This window comes from Lonchura striata, chromosome 3 (assembly GCF_050655825.1).
Source record: "Lonchura striata isolate lonStrDom1 chromosome 3, ASM5065582v1, whole genome shotgun sequence".
NCBI lineage: Eukaryota > Metazoa > Chordata > Aves > Passeriformes > Estrildidae > Lonchura > Lonchura striata.
Window position 1 is genome coordinate 96,308,691 of NC_140705.1, and position 15,483 is coordinate 96,324,173.

Below are 15,483 nucleotides of genomic sequence, written 5' to 3' on the forward strand. Positions count from 1 at the left end.
TGGGCAGGGTGCAGCTACTACCACCACTCCAGCAAGCACAACTGTCAGGGCTGCTTGAGCACATGGGTGTGGCCTGGCCACACTCCCAACCATGGACCAATTGAGCTCTCAAACAGACTACACAGTGGGACTGGGTGGAGTTTGGCTCATTTATTTAAATAAAACTCACATGTGTTTAGGAAGAGATAGACTGGATTCAGCCTGAGTTCTCCCAGCCAGGTTCTCAATCTACCTGAATGTGGAAAAAGTCTGTCTCCTTTCAGAGACGGCAGAGGCCAGACTTGCTGCTGTCTTAATCTCTACAGTCTGGAAGGCAACCTGTGGCTGGACCTGAGAAGTGGGGAGCGTTGTGGATTCAGCAGAGATGTATTCCAAGACATGAGGCCTCCCCTCCTGGCGCTGGAGATAGCCCTGGTTCAGCAGGTGCAGGATGCAGGACAGCACGTCCACACTGTGGCAGCAGAAGCTCAGGAACTGCACCCCGGGGCCCAGCTCGCCCTTCTGACAGGCATCGATCACCTACGGCAGCAAGGGAGCCCCACTGCAGTGGCTGCAGCCCCATGCAGCCCCTGTGCCCCCTCTGCCCACACCACCCCCGTACCCTGAACACCAGGTTGTCGATGTGCAGCTGCTTCTCCACCTTGAGGATGCGGGTGATGAGGCAGCACAGGACGTTCCTCTTCCTTTCCAGGGCGCTCACCTCGGCCCTCTCTGTCCGCAGGTACCTCTGCTGGGGCAGCAGCCTCAGCTGGCGGTCGGAGCTCTGGGCCAGGGCTGCCTGGTTCAGCCGCAGTGCACCTGGAGCCAGCCCCCAACCCCGGCTCAGCCAAACCTCGAGCTGAGCCCTGAAGGAGCCCCAGGACACACGTGGGGCTGGGGGACCCAAGCTGGGCCTGCTGCAGCTGCCTGCACCGCTGGCCACCCCGCCCTGTCCCCAGCATGTGGCTCCAAGCCACAGCCACGCACACGGCCCCTGGCCCCAGCCCAAGCCCATACACAGACCTGAGACCCACCCACCCACACTGACCCAGGCCCTGTCCATGGCCCCGAGCCACACCCCACACATCACCCCCAGCCCTACATTGGCCTCAGGCCCTACCCTGACACACAACCCGTGCCCTGAGCACCAACACGTGGACCCAGCCCCTTCACCAGCCCTACAAGCTCCTGTACCCCTAAGCCCAGCACCCCCTCGGGGTTCAGGCCAGCCCCTCCCCTGGGTGCCCCAGCCCCGCACTCACCCCCTGGCGTGCAGCTCCCCACCAGGATGCCCTGGCCGTGGGTCAGCGGTGTCAGTGCTTGGTGCACCAGGTCAGCAGGGAGCCCTGTAGCCTGCAGCAGGGCCTCCACAGCCACCTCCTGCAGCACAGGGTGGGAGGGCAATGGCCAAGACTCACTGGCCACGGGCCCTGCCTAAGAATGGGGTCCTGTGCCCCAAACACTGCTGGAGACCCCACCAGAAGGAAAGGGAGGACACAGCCCTGCCATGCTCCAGCCTCCCCTGCCTCCCTGGCCCCATCGTGGCTCCAGCCCCTACCTGGGCGCTGTTGAAGCACAGCAGGATGTACATCTGCAGCGTGGACACGTGCAGAACGCAGTCTCCAAACTGCAGCTCGGCGTGGCCCAGCCACGTCCACTGCAGCCGACGGGGCTTCGTGCACTCCCAGCCCAGCTGGCTCTGGCCTGCCAGGGACAGTGTCAGTGCCAGGGACGGGGACCAGCCCTGCCAGGCACTCCCAGCCCACCACCACTTGTGGCTGAGCTGCCCTGGAGGGTCTGGGCACACCCCCGGCCACAGCACTCACTCTGCCGGCAGAAGTCAGCAAACTCATCCAGTGGGGAGCTCAGCACCGCTGGGAAAAACCTCCCAGGGTTATCCATGTAACACAGCGGGGAAACAGGCCAGCAGCGCGGGGACAGGGCCAGCACCTTCACCTCTGGCACGTCTGGCACTGTGGCTGTTCCCAGCACCTGGGCACAGGGGCACGAGGGCAGCTCAAGTCAGGCTCCGGGATCCCCGCAAGGAAAGCCGGCGGCCTCCGGCCTCCCCACGCCCCCTTCCCTCTCACCTCCTCCAGGCCCGTGTCCAGCTCCAGCAGCCGCTTATCCTGCTCCTGCAGCTGGAAGAGGCGGAACTGCCGCTGGAGCTCCTCCGACTCGGCCAAGTTGCTCAGCATATCTTGGGGAAAGCGGCTGGGGAAGCACAGCCCGATCTGCTCCACGATGCCTTCCTCCAGCCATGACGGCCCTTGTGTCAGGAGCCGGTCCCCCAGGTAGTGCCTGCCACGGCCACCAGCTTCAGTCAGGGCTGGCCCCGAGCCCTGTGGCCATCAGCCACCCACCAGGAGACAGCCACAGGTCCGAGCCCACCGTATTCCATGGCGCGTGGCCCCTCCCTGTCCCCAGCAGGGAATGTGATTCCACACACTGGCAGCACCCGCAGGCCCTCTGCACTCCATGATCCCATAAAAGCAAAGTGGGAGCACCACTGCCACAGCAGGCCAAGCTCCCCCAGCACACCAGGCCACGCTGCAGCAGGCCCCTGGTTCTGGAGACACAGCAGCCTCACCTGTAGAAGTGTTCAAAGGTGTGGGCAAACTCCAGGCCACTGAAGACGACAAAGGGCTCCAAGAACTGCTGCAGCCGCTCCAGAGGCCCCGTGCTGCCCGCAGCCCTGCGGAGCTCCTGGATCTGCACGTCAAGGTAGCGGGCAAACTGCTCACTCACCTGCAAGGGACAGGGCTGGCTACAGACAGGACTCACCAGGTGCCCACAGGGCCGGGATGGGGGAATGTCCCTACAGGGAGCAGCTGGGAAACTCTGGCACTCCCAGGGACCGAGGGTGCCCAGGCACCAGCCCAAGGCTGGAGTGTGCCAGGGCTGGGCCCACCCTGGGATGAGCACCACGCACCTGAGCTGGGCACCATCCGGGGTGCCGGGGCAGAGCTCTGTGGCTCAGAGGGAACAGGACACCACCCACCCAGAGCTTGCCCCAGTGCCGTGGGCCAGGGCAGCTCCCCAGCCCTTGCCCGGGACCACAGCACCGGGGCCGTGCTCCCTCGACTCACGTGCAGCGCAGTCAGGAAGGAGAGCTGCAGCAAAGCCCCGGCAAAGCCCTGGCCCAGGGCCAGCACAAAGGCGGCCTGCTGCCCAAAGAGCTCCTCCGTGGCCCCGCGCAGGCGCCGGTACAGCCGGCAGTAGCGCTCCGCAAGGTCCGGCGCCTGCCCCGCCGCCTCCAGGAACCGCTGCACCTGCGGGAGCAGCGCGAGGGCTGAGCCCGCAGCGGGACGTGCCCCTGGAACATCCCCAGCCCTGCCCTGCGACACCAACTGCCTGGCTCCCCGGGACTCGGGGCCCTGCTGCCGCTGCAGGGCTGCCGAGGTGGGAGCGCAGCTCTGAGGGCTGCCCAGGGGCTGTGCGGGCACTGTGGACACGCAGCAGCAGCCCAGCAGGAAGTAACAGCCTGGCACCAGACCTGTCTCCTGGCCTGGCTGGCACTCGAGCCAGCGTGACAAGCACAGCAGGGCTGTCCCCACATCGCTCCAGGCTCTGTGGAGGCCAGGTACAGCCCTCTGCCCTCCCCATGCTCCCAGGGCACTGCCAGACCCCGCTCCCTGCTCCAACCACCCAGGGAAGGTCCCACACCCCTCCCAGTCAGCCCTCCAAGCTCTACCTGCTGCTGCACCACACCGCGCCAGCACTGCGAAATTCCCCACAGGCCTCTCGACTTCTCCACCACAGCCTTTGCAGTCCTGGCTGGCACCTCCTTGTTCTTCCTTTCCTTCCCACCTGCCAAGGGTCAACCTCAGGCTCAGTGTAGCTCCATGAGCAGGCCCCACACACTGACCTGCCACAGCAGGGCTGAGGCACGGCCCTGCTGGGGCATGACCACAAGCATGAGCATGACCTGAGCATGACCTGGCTCAGGAGCCTCTGTGCCATAGGATGCTCCCCAGAGGAGCCCCAGGGCCACAGCCTGGCACTCTGGAGCAGCCCCTGGCTCACCAGCTGCTCTGGCCTCCTCTGGCTCGGGGCCACCGGGGTCCACGTGCACCAGGAGCTGGGTCAGGCGCCGCACGCAGGAAGCAAAGGCAGCCCTGTGTCCTGTGGCACAGCGGGGCAGCTCCACGCTCTCCAGGTACTCAGTCAGCAGCCAGCCCAGGGGACTGACACCATCAGGGTCTGCGAGGCCAACCAGACTCAGAGCCAGGTGCCTCTGCCTGGGGCACGGCACAGGTGGGTCCCGGAGAGCGCAGGGTACCTGGGCTGGTGATGCTCTGCACCAAGGGGTTCACCAGGGCCTCCCAGAACGTCCTGCCCAGTGCCCGGGCTGCCTCGTTGTCGGGAAGGAAGCGGTTGGCAAAGCCCTGCTCGTGCCGCAGCGCCCGGTTCAGTCTGCAACAGACACCGGGCAGCACACGGTGCCAAGGGCTGGAGAACTCCCATGGGAAAGCAGAATACAGTGGTGGCTCCCTGCTCTGCCCTTTGCCAAGGCACGATGGCTCGCTGGCCCCACTAGCCCCCAGCAGCCAGGGAGAGCCCCTTGCTGTCTCGGGGCCTGCCCCCAATGGCCCTTGGGGCCTTCGCCCCTCCTGCCAAATGGGGGCTGTGCAGTGCCTGTGGCCACGAGATCCTGCTGTGCCTGGCCAACCTCTGTCAGGACGTGCCAGCCCTGGGGGGACCGGCATCCTGCTCTAGGGGGGTAGCCCAGCTTAAACCCAGATGACCCCAAGGTGGCTCTGGCCAGGAAGGATCTCTGGTGGCCAGGAAGGAGCAAGGGCCCCTCCCATCCAGGTGGCACAGCCAGCTGCTCCTTTCCCAGCCCCGCAGTTCCCTACAGGCTGCCAGCCATGTCCCCCTGGGACACCAGGGATGCGATGGCACAGCCAGGACACGACTCACCTGCCAAAGAGCTGCAGCAGCCGTCCCCGGTCTCGGCAGATCTCCTGGCTCCAGGCATGAGCCCGAGCAGTGCAGGAGAGGAACGTCCGCCGGCACAGCTGCTCCCTGAAGATGGGCCAGAAGGTGGGCTTGGGACCCAGCACCTCGATGCCACGCACGCGTGTGTCGATGCCACCCTGCAGGACAGCGGGACCCTCAGTTCCTGGGGCACAGCCCCAGCGCCCCACACTGCCCGCTCCCAGCCCCAGGCCCAGCTCCCCTACCTGCTGGCACCGCTTCACGCGGATCTGGATGATGGGCCAGAAGCGGGTCATGTTCTCCAGCAGGATCACTCTGCTGTCCGAGGGCAGGATGGTCACCTGCAGGGAGGCATGAGCCCTCAGCGTGACAGGCAGCCCAAGAAGGCTCCCACAGTGCAGCTCCTGCCATTCCCACCTCCCCGAGGGCACCTCCCAGGGCCTCACACCACAGCCACACCTCCCCGGGGCACGGCAAGGACCAGCCCGCCACTCCCACGGGGACTCACCGCATTGAGCTCTGTCCTGATGGTGGCAGGGCTGTCCCCACCCAACACCACGACCCTCGATGGCATATAGCTGGAGTCCTCGCTGGCCACCAGCATGCTCAGCTCCCTGCAGCACAGCAAACACGAGGCTGCCCGGCCATCCCCGCCTCCCTGCCCTAACCCTGACAGCACCACGCCCTGCCCGTCAGTCCCGCTGCCCCCAGGATGGGGACACTGGCAGGGCTGGCACAGATCCCCAAAGCCCTCTTCTCCACACACAGCCCTGCCGGCCCAGCCCCACCTGATCACCACTCCACACTGCATGTGCACAGTGATGAAGTGGGAGCCGGTGCTGCCGTTCGACTCCCAGTAGGTCCTGGGGTTCCTGTCCATGAGCTTGCTGGCCTGGTGCGAGTTGGAAGAGACCTGCACCTTCTCCCAGCACTTGTCCTCCTTCACCTCCATGCTGGAGCCTGTGGGCAGAGCACAAGGAGCTTCCAGCCACCAAGCCCGGGCTCAACTCCCCCTGCCTCCTCTCACCTTGGCATAGGTTGTGCAGGAAGACATCAAAGAAGGGGATGCTGATGGGCTGCTGGCTCCGGCGGTGCTCCTCAATCTGTCCCAGGACCAGCTGTGGGATGGGGCAAGACTCTTACCAGGGGACCCAGGTCCTGCTCCCCTCAGCCCCTGTAGGGCTGTGCCAGCCAGAGAGCACAAGGCCGTCCCTCAGCAGCAGGCACAGCCTGATGCCCCCAGACCCAAATCCTTAGGCAGCTGTGCCTCCCCAGGCCCACCTGGATGCAGCCAGCCAAGATGCTGCTCATCAGCTTCTTGTAGAGGCCGGCGTACTTCTCACACTCCGTCAGCAGGTTGAGCAGGGCCGGCGCCAGCGCCAGGACTGTGCTGTGCTTTTCCAGGGCTTTGCACAGAGCCTCGTGGGTGCCCACGTGGCACATCACCACCACACAGTCCTTGCTGGCACTGCCCAGGCGGTGCAGGAAGCCCACGACCTCCTGCAGCACCTACTGAGATGCAGCCATGAGCAGACGTGGGGCACTGCTGGCAACTCCCCAGGGCCCCCCAGCAGCCAGAGCTGCAGCTCCATTCCCCTCATCCCAGCCCCACCAGAGCCTGGCCAGGCACAGCCAGACTGGGCACAGGGCCACCAGGTCACGCACATGGCCAGGACAGCCGCTCCCCACCTCTCCCAGCACCTCGGACACAAGGCCAGGCTGCCACCCGCGGGGCCCTGCTTGCCTGAGGCACAGCCAGCACAGCCACCCTGCCTGCTGGGAGTCCCGGGGCCCCCTCACCTCCCAGCTGCTGCTGTGGGTGATCAGGAAGGACACACAGGGCTCCACACACTCATGCCAGGGCAGCACATCCTCCTCATAACTGTCCAGGAACTTGTTCAGGATCCTGGGTGACGGAGGGGGCAGGCTCAGGCCGGGGCACAGGGACAGCAGTGCTACAGGCAGCCCTGCTTCCCTGCCCCGCCTGGAAGGCACCTCTCCAGGACTGGGAACCAAGGCTCCCTGGCACCTTGCACACACCACCAGCACCCAGGCATGTCCTCTGCTGCCCCGTATGTCCCCACCAGCACCCAGGCACAGCTGCTCTGGCTCCATGTGGCCCTGTGCCCCAGAACACACCAATCAGCACCTGCCTACAGGCTGGGGTGAGCCTGCCCCCAGTGAAGAATACCCCCACCAGATCCCACAAACAGCATGACCACCAGCACTCACACACCTGCTCAGGGGGTCCCATGCTCCCCCCAGTTGCCCTGCACCCACCTGAGGATGCTCAGGCTCACAGCTTTCTCTGTCCCCAGCAGCTCCAAGCTGCGCAGCAACAGCCTGAAGCAGCTGTGGTCCTGCAGCAGCTGGGCCACGTGGCCAGAGGGAACAGGGCCTTCACTGCACAGCTGCCGCTCCAGGGCCACCACCACCTCCTTGGACAAGCCGCCATCGTCCAGGCCACCCAGCAGCATCTGCACGCCCTTTGGGTCCAACAGGACCTCTCTGCCTGCCATGACAAGGACATGTGAGCCCAGCCCAGGCACTCACTCCAGCGGCAGCAGCCCCTCAGGGTGCTCTGCCCTGCCGGGCCAGGCAGCCCTGCCCATGGCACCCACGGGGCCGTGGCACGGGCAGGGTGGGCAGCACAGTACCTGCTGCCTCCGGGCCCAGGGGCAGCCCGTGCTCCGCCAGGCGATTGATGGCGCTGAGGGCCAGCACTGCCTGGGGGCAGCCGCTGCTCTGCCCGGCCCTCCAGCAGCTCTGCAGCACTGCCAGGAGATCGCAGCTCGCCAGCTGCTCCGCCAGGCCCCGGTGCCCATCCATCAGCATGTTCACCACCAGCAGGCCGTTCTGCACCCCTGAGGAGCCCCTGTGGGAACATAGCCATGCCACTCTCCACCCCAGGCACAGAGCCTCCCCTGCACCCACAAGCCACCTGCCCACCCTGCCCATCCTTCCCCCCAACCTCAGCCGCTCCCCACACTCTGCCCCTACCCTGGGACCCTCTGCATGGTGCTCAGGGCAGCAGGGATGCTGCTCAGCAGGCCGGCAGAGCCCTTGCTGGAGGCAGAGCCGATGCTGGCAAAGATCTCCCGCATCATCTGTGCGTCGCCGTGGTTCCAGGGCAAGCACTTCCCACCGGCACCTCCCGGCTCAGCGTCCGCAGCTCCCACCAGCACCTTCAGGGCCTGTGAGGACGAGAGCGGCGCACAGGGAGCGGCCCCTCCACCACGCCCGGGGCAGCCCGCGCACCCCTGCCCACCCCCACATCCCCTGGCACTCACCGCCAGCCCGGCCTGCTGCACCAGGGCGGAGCAGCCGTGCTGCTGCATGCAGGCCAGCACGGCCCGCACGCCGCCCTCCGTGGCAAAGGGCACGCGCCACTCGTACCGGGCCAGCAGCACGGCCAGCAGCTGCAGCGTCACCGCCACCAGCGCCTTCTCTGCCACCTCCGTGCTCAGCAGCTCCACTGACACCTGCACCAGCTTCTCCCTGCGTGTCACAGGACACCTCAGGCAGAGCCCCCTTGGGCCCTGCCAGCCACCTCCTTCCTGCCCACGCTGCAGCTGGGACAGCCCTGCCAATGCGCCTGCCTGGGACAAAGGGACACAAAATCCACCTTTCCTCTTGCACATACCACCCTTCACACTCCCGCTCTTCCAGCTCAGCACGGTCCCCCACCCTGCCCAAAGGGCCCTCTCCAGGCAGCAGGAGGAGTGTGCAGCACCCCAGCACTCACCCAGCTCTCCCGGTGCCCAGCCTGCCCTGGGCTGTGCCGACTTGCTGCTCCGACTTGGGCTCCTCCTGCAGCATCTTCAGGATGTGCTTGAGCCCAGCTAAGCGCAGCCCCACCGCTGAGCTGCTGCTCTGGATCACCTCCACCACAGCCGCAACCTTGGCCAGCGAGTCGCTCTCACTCAGCCCCTTGGAGCCGCCCAACGCTGGCCGGAGGGACGGAGGCGTCAGGACAGCCTGGAGGTGACACCTCCAGCAGCTCCCAGGGCGCCACACGCCCACACACCCAGCACCCACAGGCACCCCCACTTCAGGCAGCCCTGCCCAGAGCCTTCCCCTGTGGAGGCAGCAGTGCTGCTGCCAGCACTGCACCTGCGCCCCAGCGTGCAGCAGAACATTACCTTGGCTCTGCTCCTCCGTCACCTCTGGCAAGAACAGCCCTTCCCTCTCCAAGAGCTCGCTGAACAGCTGGGAGTCCGACTTCACTGACACTTCACTGCAGCCTTGGGGTGACCCTGGGGCTGCAGAAAGGTCTCCCTCCACTGCCTTGGCCATTGTGCCTTCAGGGCCGGTGCTGCTGTCACCCTCTGAGGACGCTGCGGTGCTCCCTCCACCATCCTGCTCTGCCCGTCTCCCGAGGAAGTGTCTGGCATAGACACGGGAGCCACGCAGGTCACGCAGAGAGCTGCCCTGGCACCGCTTCTCCAGGACCTGCAGCACCTTCTGGGCCAGCTCCACAGGTACCGACAGCTGCATCAGGGCTTCTTCATCCACCTGTGACAGCCACACCCACGGGGGCAAGTTCATCTCAGGCTCGCCACGCACCCCACGGCCCTTGTGGCAGCCACTGGCACATCGGACAGAAAGGCTGCACCGCCAGAGATGCCCAGGGCCACTCCCCACTGCCACCCTCCCCTGCCTGTCCCCAGCCCAATTCCCACCAGCCCACACCTCCCCACCCGTGCTCACCACCCAACTGCAACTGGCAGAATGGCCCCACGGCCTTGCCTCGCCTGCCCAAACCCTGCTGGACAGTCACTCTTCCAGTCAGGGGACACTGCCTTTCCTCTCATCTCCACTTACTGCTCTGCTGGGCCAAGCTCTCCAAGCTTTCGCCATCCCCACTCACCCTCCCATTTCTGCCCCGTTCAGGCTGTCCCTGCACAGCTCACACTTGCCATCTCCTCTGGGCCTGCTCCTTTCCCTAATGCTCCCTTTGCTTCTCCCTCCCATCTCCCTGCTGCAGGCACTGGCCCCTACCTGCTCTCCCTGGTGCTGCTGGATCAGACAGGTGATCTCTTTCTGCTCCTGTGCTTCCAGCTTCCTCACAAAGAAGAGCAGCTCCCACCATTCGGCACGGCTCAGTGTGTCTGCAGCCTTGGGCAGCCGCTGCCCCAGGTAAGGCAGGGAGTACAGCCCCCCCAAGGGCTTGCACAGGAATGGCTGTGGAACTGCAGGGGAGCAGAGCAAGGAAGGGCACTGTCAACTCTGCCAACTCCCCTGTCCTCTGCTGCACACTCCTCATTCTCCAAGAAAAGAGCTCATGCTGGGCAGAAGAGGTCCCCAGCTTGTTGGGAGAAAGGAAGGTGACAGGAGGGTAGTGGGAGAGTTGTAACAGGCTTGAAGGAGACCGATGGGCTGCTCACCTGCTCTTAGTCTGTGGTTTCGTGTCAGGGTATTCACCCTCTCCGGGCCCTCAAGCTCCTTTTGTTCTGAAGGGCCAATGATCTCAACCATGTGCCAGTGAACCCAGTACGTACAGCCCAGAGCTTGCCAGTACACCTGAAGAGGAGAGCCCAGAATACACCCAGCTGGTAGAAGGCAAGCCCAACCCCAGTGTTCCCATGCAAGGCTGCACAGGAGAGCAGACATGCCCCTTGGCATCACCTGCTCCCCCAGCAGCATTACCTGCACTGGGGGCATGCCATCATTGCTGCGGCGGAATTCGCCCTCGTCACCGGCGCTGACCTGCTCATAGTCCTCGAGCATGCGCACCCGCATGCCGCTCACCAGCGTGGCCTGCACGTAGTCCACGTAGCTGCTGCGGCTCGGGAAGGCCGAGCGCGTCTTGAAGGTCACGGGCTCCTTCACTGGGGACGTGGGGGCTGCTTCGGCAGCAGTGCTGGCTGGGGTCTTGTGCTGGAAGATGGAACGGACAGGGCGAGGCTGCAGGTCCCGCTGGGGCAGCGGCTCTGCCTTGTGCCTGTGGCTCCAGCCCATCACGTGCACCAGCTCCGAGATGAGGTTTGCCATGGCCATGCTGAACTCAAACTCCTGCTTCACACGGCTCCTCTCCTCAGGGACAGGGCTGGGCACAGCACAGCCCTGCTGCTCCTCTCCCTGCTCCACGCCACTGCTCAGCTTGTCCAGGAGAGAAGTCACACACAGGTAGTGCTTCACCAGCACAAACAGCTGCTTCCCAGGGATCTGCAACAAGCACAGCTCTCACACTCGGCCTGCAGATTACTTCCAGCCCCCAGCTCTCTGAGCCACCAGCTCATTCCCAGGCAGGCTCCCGTGAGAGCTCCGGACCAGCTGGCACAGCAGAGACCTCTCAGCCCACCCTCCCCTCCCTGCTTGCAGACCAGGCTCTCCAGGTGCCTCTGCACCACCCCCAGCCTCTCACCAGACCCAGGTCCTGTGCCAGCTTTCCCCCAGCCAGTCCTGCTCACCTGCCCACCTTCAGCTCCCCTCCTGTCCCAGACAAGCTGCCAGCCCTGGCCCCCACTCCCACCCCTCCTGGCCCCTCATGCCCCACAGGCCCAGGGCTGCTGGCGGCTCTGTCACCACCTGTGGGAGGTGAATCCCCTCGAAGGACATGCAGTGCTCTGCAGAGGACATGACCTCAGCAAACAGCTCCAGCAAGGTGCAGCGACTGTCGAAGTCCATGTGCTGCTCAATGCCATCCTGCTGGCTCAGGGACAGCAGCACATAGGCCCGGCTCCCTGCAACAACAACAAAAACTCTTCAGGCCCCAGAAAGACAACCCTCACCCACCTTCCCTGACAGAGACAGAGCTGCAGGGAAGGAACAGCTTTGCTGCTCAGTGTCACCTGACCCACGTTCTGGCCCTTCCTCTTCTTCATTTTGCTCCACAGTGTATTTTTTCTACCCCTAAAGCTGTGAGATTCTCACAAAGCAGCAACCCCAAATAACTGATTCTAGAACAGGGTTCCAGGGAAGAAAAGAAGTCAGGTTTTAAGCTGAATCAGCCCCTCCTCTGCCCCACTGCAGAGCTGCATGATCTCAGGCACTAGGACAGGGAAAGTCACATCTCCTGTGGGATACACCACAACCAGCAACATTCCAGGTGCACCCAAGTCTCATCAGGCACTTCCAAGCCACGGCAGCTCCTCTTAAATGAGAAAACTGGGTGAGGACCAACCTCTACTGACCAGGGCTGTGTCAAGCCCTTTGGCACTGGTTTTCATTGCAAGGGTACATGGAAGGAGATTTTCTGTTTCTCTAAGTGTATCAAGTCAAGGACCTTTTCACTGCAAAAAGTCAAAGTAAGAAGGAAGCCATAAACAAGAACATGAAGAATCACAAACCTGACTGACAAATGCTAATGGATGCAGTGAGGAGAAACAAATCTGGTCAGTCATAACAATTAGTAAGGACATCTGGACAACAATTAGTAAGGACATCTGGCATGTGAGAATGATTATTTTTCTGTAAGATTATCTGATTAATTGGAATTGGCAAGGAACACAAAAGGGGGTGCAGAGAATGGGCCATAAAAGGTGCCAGTCATGTTTAAACCATGGCTGATCAGTGTGTTTGTTTGACAGCCCTGTACCTGACCGACACAGTTTGTCCTACTTTCTTATTGAATCTTTACTAAGTCTCTCTACCCTGTGCGTGTGCTGCAAAGACCGAGTGCCAGCTGCTGGTGAGACCTGCATGAGTGGCATTTGGTACCACGAACCGGAGCCTCACTGAGGGTGTGGGAGCCCCATGGAGTCAGTCAGTGCAGTGAGTGACAGCTGGAGGTGCCATCACTCTCTGGATCAAATAATGGATTTGAGCTTGGAGTGCCAGTTATCAGGAAGACTGGTGTACAGCTGACCCAGATCAAATTACTCAGTTCTGATCAGGTGTGTAGGAGTCCCTGGCCTGACACGCCAGCTACTGTGCAAGAGTCAGCTCCAGTGCTAGTGCCTGGAGTTGGCGGGATCCTCGGTCATCAGCCACTGGGGAGAGAACAGTCTGAGTTCTGAAGAACAGCTGCTGGAAGGGAGGCAAGTGAAGAGTTCAGCACCAGCAGCTGAAGCAGAACTGCAGTGCCTGGGGCCAGTGGGAAAGGGTGACTGTCTGCATATTTCCCAACCCTGCTGTGCATGTAACTCATCAGCAAAACTTCATGCTGGAATAGCAAGGAGGAGGTCCTGGGTCCAGACCAAGGTATGAGGTGGGTGGTGGGTGTGCTGGAAGTCCCAAGGGATGTGTTAATGTGAACTGTGGAACAAAAGTGCTACAGGTTTACTGGCAAGTAGCAGGCTTTAACAATGAGCACGGGGATCCCTGGTAGAAGGGCTTGGATCCAGGCACATGTTCAGGAGAGAGGGGCCATGCTGGTACCCAAGAGATCCATGAATGTGTGTGTACTTGTGAACATGGAAAATGCAGTATGTGCTAGCTGCAGTGACCTTCTGTCTCTGCTGGACGAAGAGCAGGAGGGGACACAGCTGGCTGTACTTGTGTTTATGTGAGTGCTGTAAGTGTGTGCTGAGTCCTGCCTGTGTCTGTGCTACAGGATGGGCAATCAGCTTTGCTACTGGTTGAACCTGCAAATGGAAAACTTGCAAACGACAGCTGCATCTCTCAGCTTGAGAAACTACAGATTCCCCAGGCTGGGCTCCAGCAGTGGAGCAGAGGTGCTGGGGCTGCCAGAGGAGCCTTTACATTCCTTCACACTCCTAACAGTTAATCAGCATCCCAGCTCAGAAACCTGGCAGGGGAAAGAGTTTCTAACTCCAAGAGCAGTCCAGACAACTGCAACCATGGAAGTCTGGAAGATCCACACTGATTCTTCCCCTTTTGCCAAGAAGCCCCGAGACATGCTGCTTCCCAGGCATTTCACCCCTCCCAAAGGCCTGGCACCCCTCAGCTGCCCAGCAACCTCTCCTCAGTGGCACCGAGCAGGAGCAGCCCCCACCTGCATCGTGTGCACCCAGAGCGCGCAGCATCTCGCCGGCACTGCGGCGGATCTGCTTCTCCCTGTGGCACAGCATCCTCGTCAGCAGCTCCAGGGCTCCCGCCTCCCTGAAGGCGCCCGCCAGGGAGCCGATGCTGGCGTAGGCACCCAGCACGTGCACCGTGCTCAGGATGGAGCACTCGGGTGTCCCGGCCTCGGCCACCTGGCGCCTGGCTCGCTGCACCAGGCTCCTGACATCGGCCTTCATCTCCAGCAGCGAGGCTTCGTCCAGCGAGGCTTTGGCCAGCGAGGCTTCGGCCAGCGAGGCTTCCGTGGCCAAGGGACCAGGCGCCTTCTCCTCTTTCAGCCTTGGCCCTTCCGGCCTCCTCTGGCCCAGCAGCACCGGGCAGCTGGCGCAGACCTCTTCTGCAGACATCCACATGGAGATGTTCTCTGCCTTGGTCTCTCCAGAGGAGGCACTGCCACCTCCCGCTGCTCTCTCTTCCAAGCTAACAACGCTCCACTGCACCAGGTATTCCGGACGGTCGTCGTGGCCCCGCCGCTGCCGGAGCAGCTTCTCTGGGCGGGCCTGCAGCTTGGGCCCCAGCTGCACAAGCAGGGTGCCATTGTGCTTCTCATTCACCATGGCAGCAGATGTGTCTGCAGAGACAGAGGGGAAGCAGGAGCTGGGGAGAGGTGGCTGAGGCATGCTATGGCTAGAGAGCCGTGTTCCTGTGTGTCACAGTGCTGGTGATATGGCAATGCAGCCATAAAAATGTGCTTTTATACCAGCTGTACTCAAGGACAGTGCTGTACAGCCCTAACACAGCAAGTATGAGATATGGCTTACTTTCTCCTTGAAAAGCCGCATATAGTTACAATATAACAGGGCAAAACACAGTGATTTCTGGACTGTCCAACAGACTGTGGGCACGGCAGGAATACGGACAGCAGTGCCCAGGAAGGACAGCTTTCCCCAGGAAGCTTAGCTATAACACCCGGCTGCGTGCTGATGGAGCGAGCTGCCCGAGGCAGGCAGAGCCCACAGGCGGTATCAGGAGGCCAGCACAAGCTGCACATGGCCCAGCCGGGACCGGGACACGGTGAGGGACAGGCCTGTGCCCGGGCACACATGCTAAAGGCAGGCGGCACGGCACTGCCATCCCCGTGGAGAGGGTTCGTGCGGGCCGGCCGCGCCAGCGGCAGCACCAAAGCTCCTTCCAGGCGCGGGCAAAGCGAGAGCTCGCCGGGCACCGAGCACTGGACCCGGCCCGGTTCGCTGCACTACGTCTTGCCCAGCCGGCCGGTGGCCGCGACCGAGGCCTCCCGCAAACGGCCCGGGCCCGTCCCGGGCCGGTCCGCTCGGGGCGCTCCCCGGCCGCCGCCCGCCCTCCGCCGGGGCCGCGCCGAGGCCGCCGCGTTACCTCCGCCCCGCTCCCGCGCCGCTCCGGCCGCGGCGCCTGCGCGGACCCGCCCGACGGCGGCCGCGAGGGCTGGGCCGGCGGGCGGCAGCGCGGCGCTCGGCGGGGCGCGGAGCGGGGCGCCGGGAGCGCAGCGCGGCGCTCGGCGGGGCGCGGAGCGGGGCGCCGGGAGCGCAGCGCGGCGCTCGGCGGAGCGGGGCACCGGGAGCGCAGCGCGGCGCTCGGCGCTCGGCGGAGCGGGGCACCGGGAGCGCAGCGCGGCGC

The 15,483-nt window shown here is 63.5% G+C and overlaps 1 protein-coding gene across 2 annotated transcripts; it reads right to left on the reverse strand.

The window, feature by feature from the left end:
• Positions 1-130: 130 nt before the first annotated feature.
• Positions 131-14,645, reverse strand: LOC110472822 (cullin-9). 2 transcript variants are annotated; one of them, XM_085575823.1, is made up of 29 exons: positions 13,820-14,645; positions 11,452-11,606; positions 10,570-11,088; positions 10,308-10,443; positions 9,922-10,112; positions 9,063-9,435; positions 8,666-8,867; positions 8,211-8,418; positions 7,921-8,114; positions 7,578-7,795; positions 7,201-7,432; positions 6,721-6,826; positions 6,202-6,429; positions 5,948-6,038; positions 5,709-5,880; positions 5,429-5,534; positions 5,166-5,261; positions 4,903-5,078; positions 4,262-4,395; positions 4,006-4,182; positions 3,674-3,789; positions 3,069-3,251; positions 2,570-2,727; positions 2,070-2,280; positions 1,806-1,971; positions 1,538-1,683; positions 1,242-1,359; positions 602-727; positions 131-519 (listed from the first exon to the last, which is right to left on the reverse strand). In XM_085575823.1, exons 1-29 carry the CDS (start codon positions 14,505-14,507, stop codon positions 356-358), a joined length of 5,790 nt encoding a protein of 1,929 aa, XP_085431949.1. In that variant the 5' UTR covers positions 14,508-14,645; the 3' UTR covers positions 131-355. The 2 variants fall into 2 exon arrangements, with proteins under 2 accessions (XP_085431949.1, XP_085431948.1); XM_085575822.1 differs by having other exon boundaries at positions 602-798.
• Between the last annotated feature and the right edge of the window lie 838 nt (positions 14,646-15,483).

What these genes read in the sequence shown, in the direction of transcription:
- LOC110472822 (XM_085575822.1), bottom strand. Translation starts at nt 14,507, where the DNA reads ATGCCTCAGCCACCTCTCCCCAGCTCCTGCTTCCCCTCTGTCTCTGCA. An exon ending in TGCAGCAGGCCGGGCTGGCG is followed by an intron (nt 8,115 to 8,210) that starts GTGAGTGCCAGG and finishes TCGTCCTCACAG; the next exon opens with GCCCTGAAGGTGCTGGTGGG. An exon ending in TCTTGGCTGGCTGCATCCAG is followed by an intron (nt 6,039 to 6,201) that starts GTGGGCCTGGGG and finishes CCCATCCCACAG; the next exon opens with CTGGTCCTGGGACAGATTGA.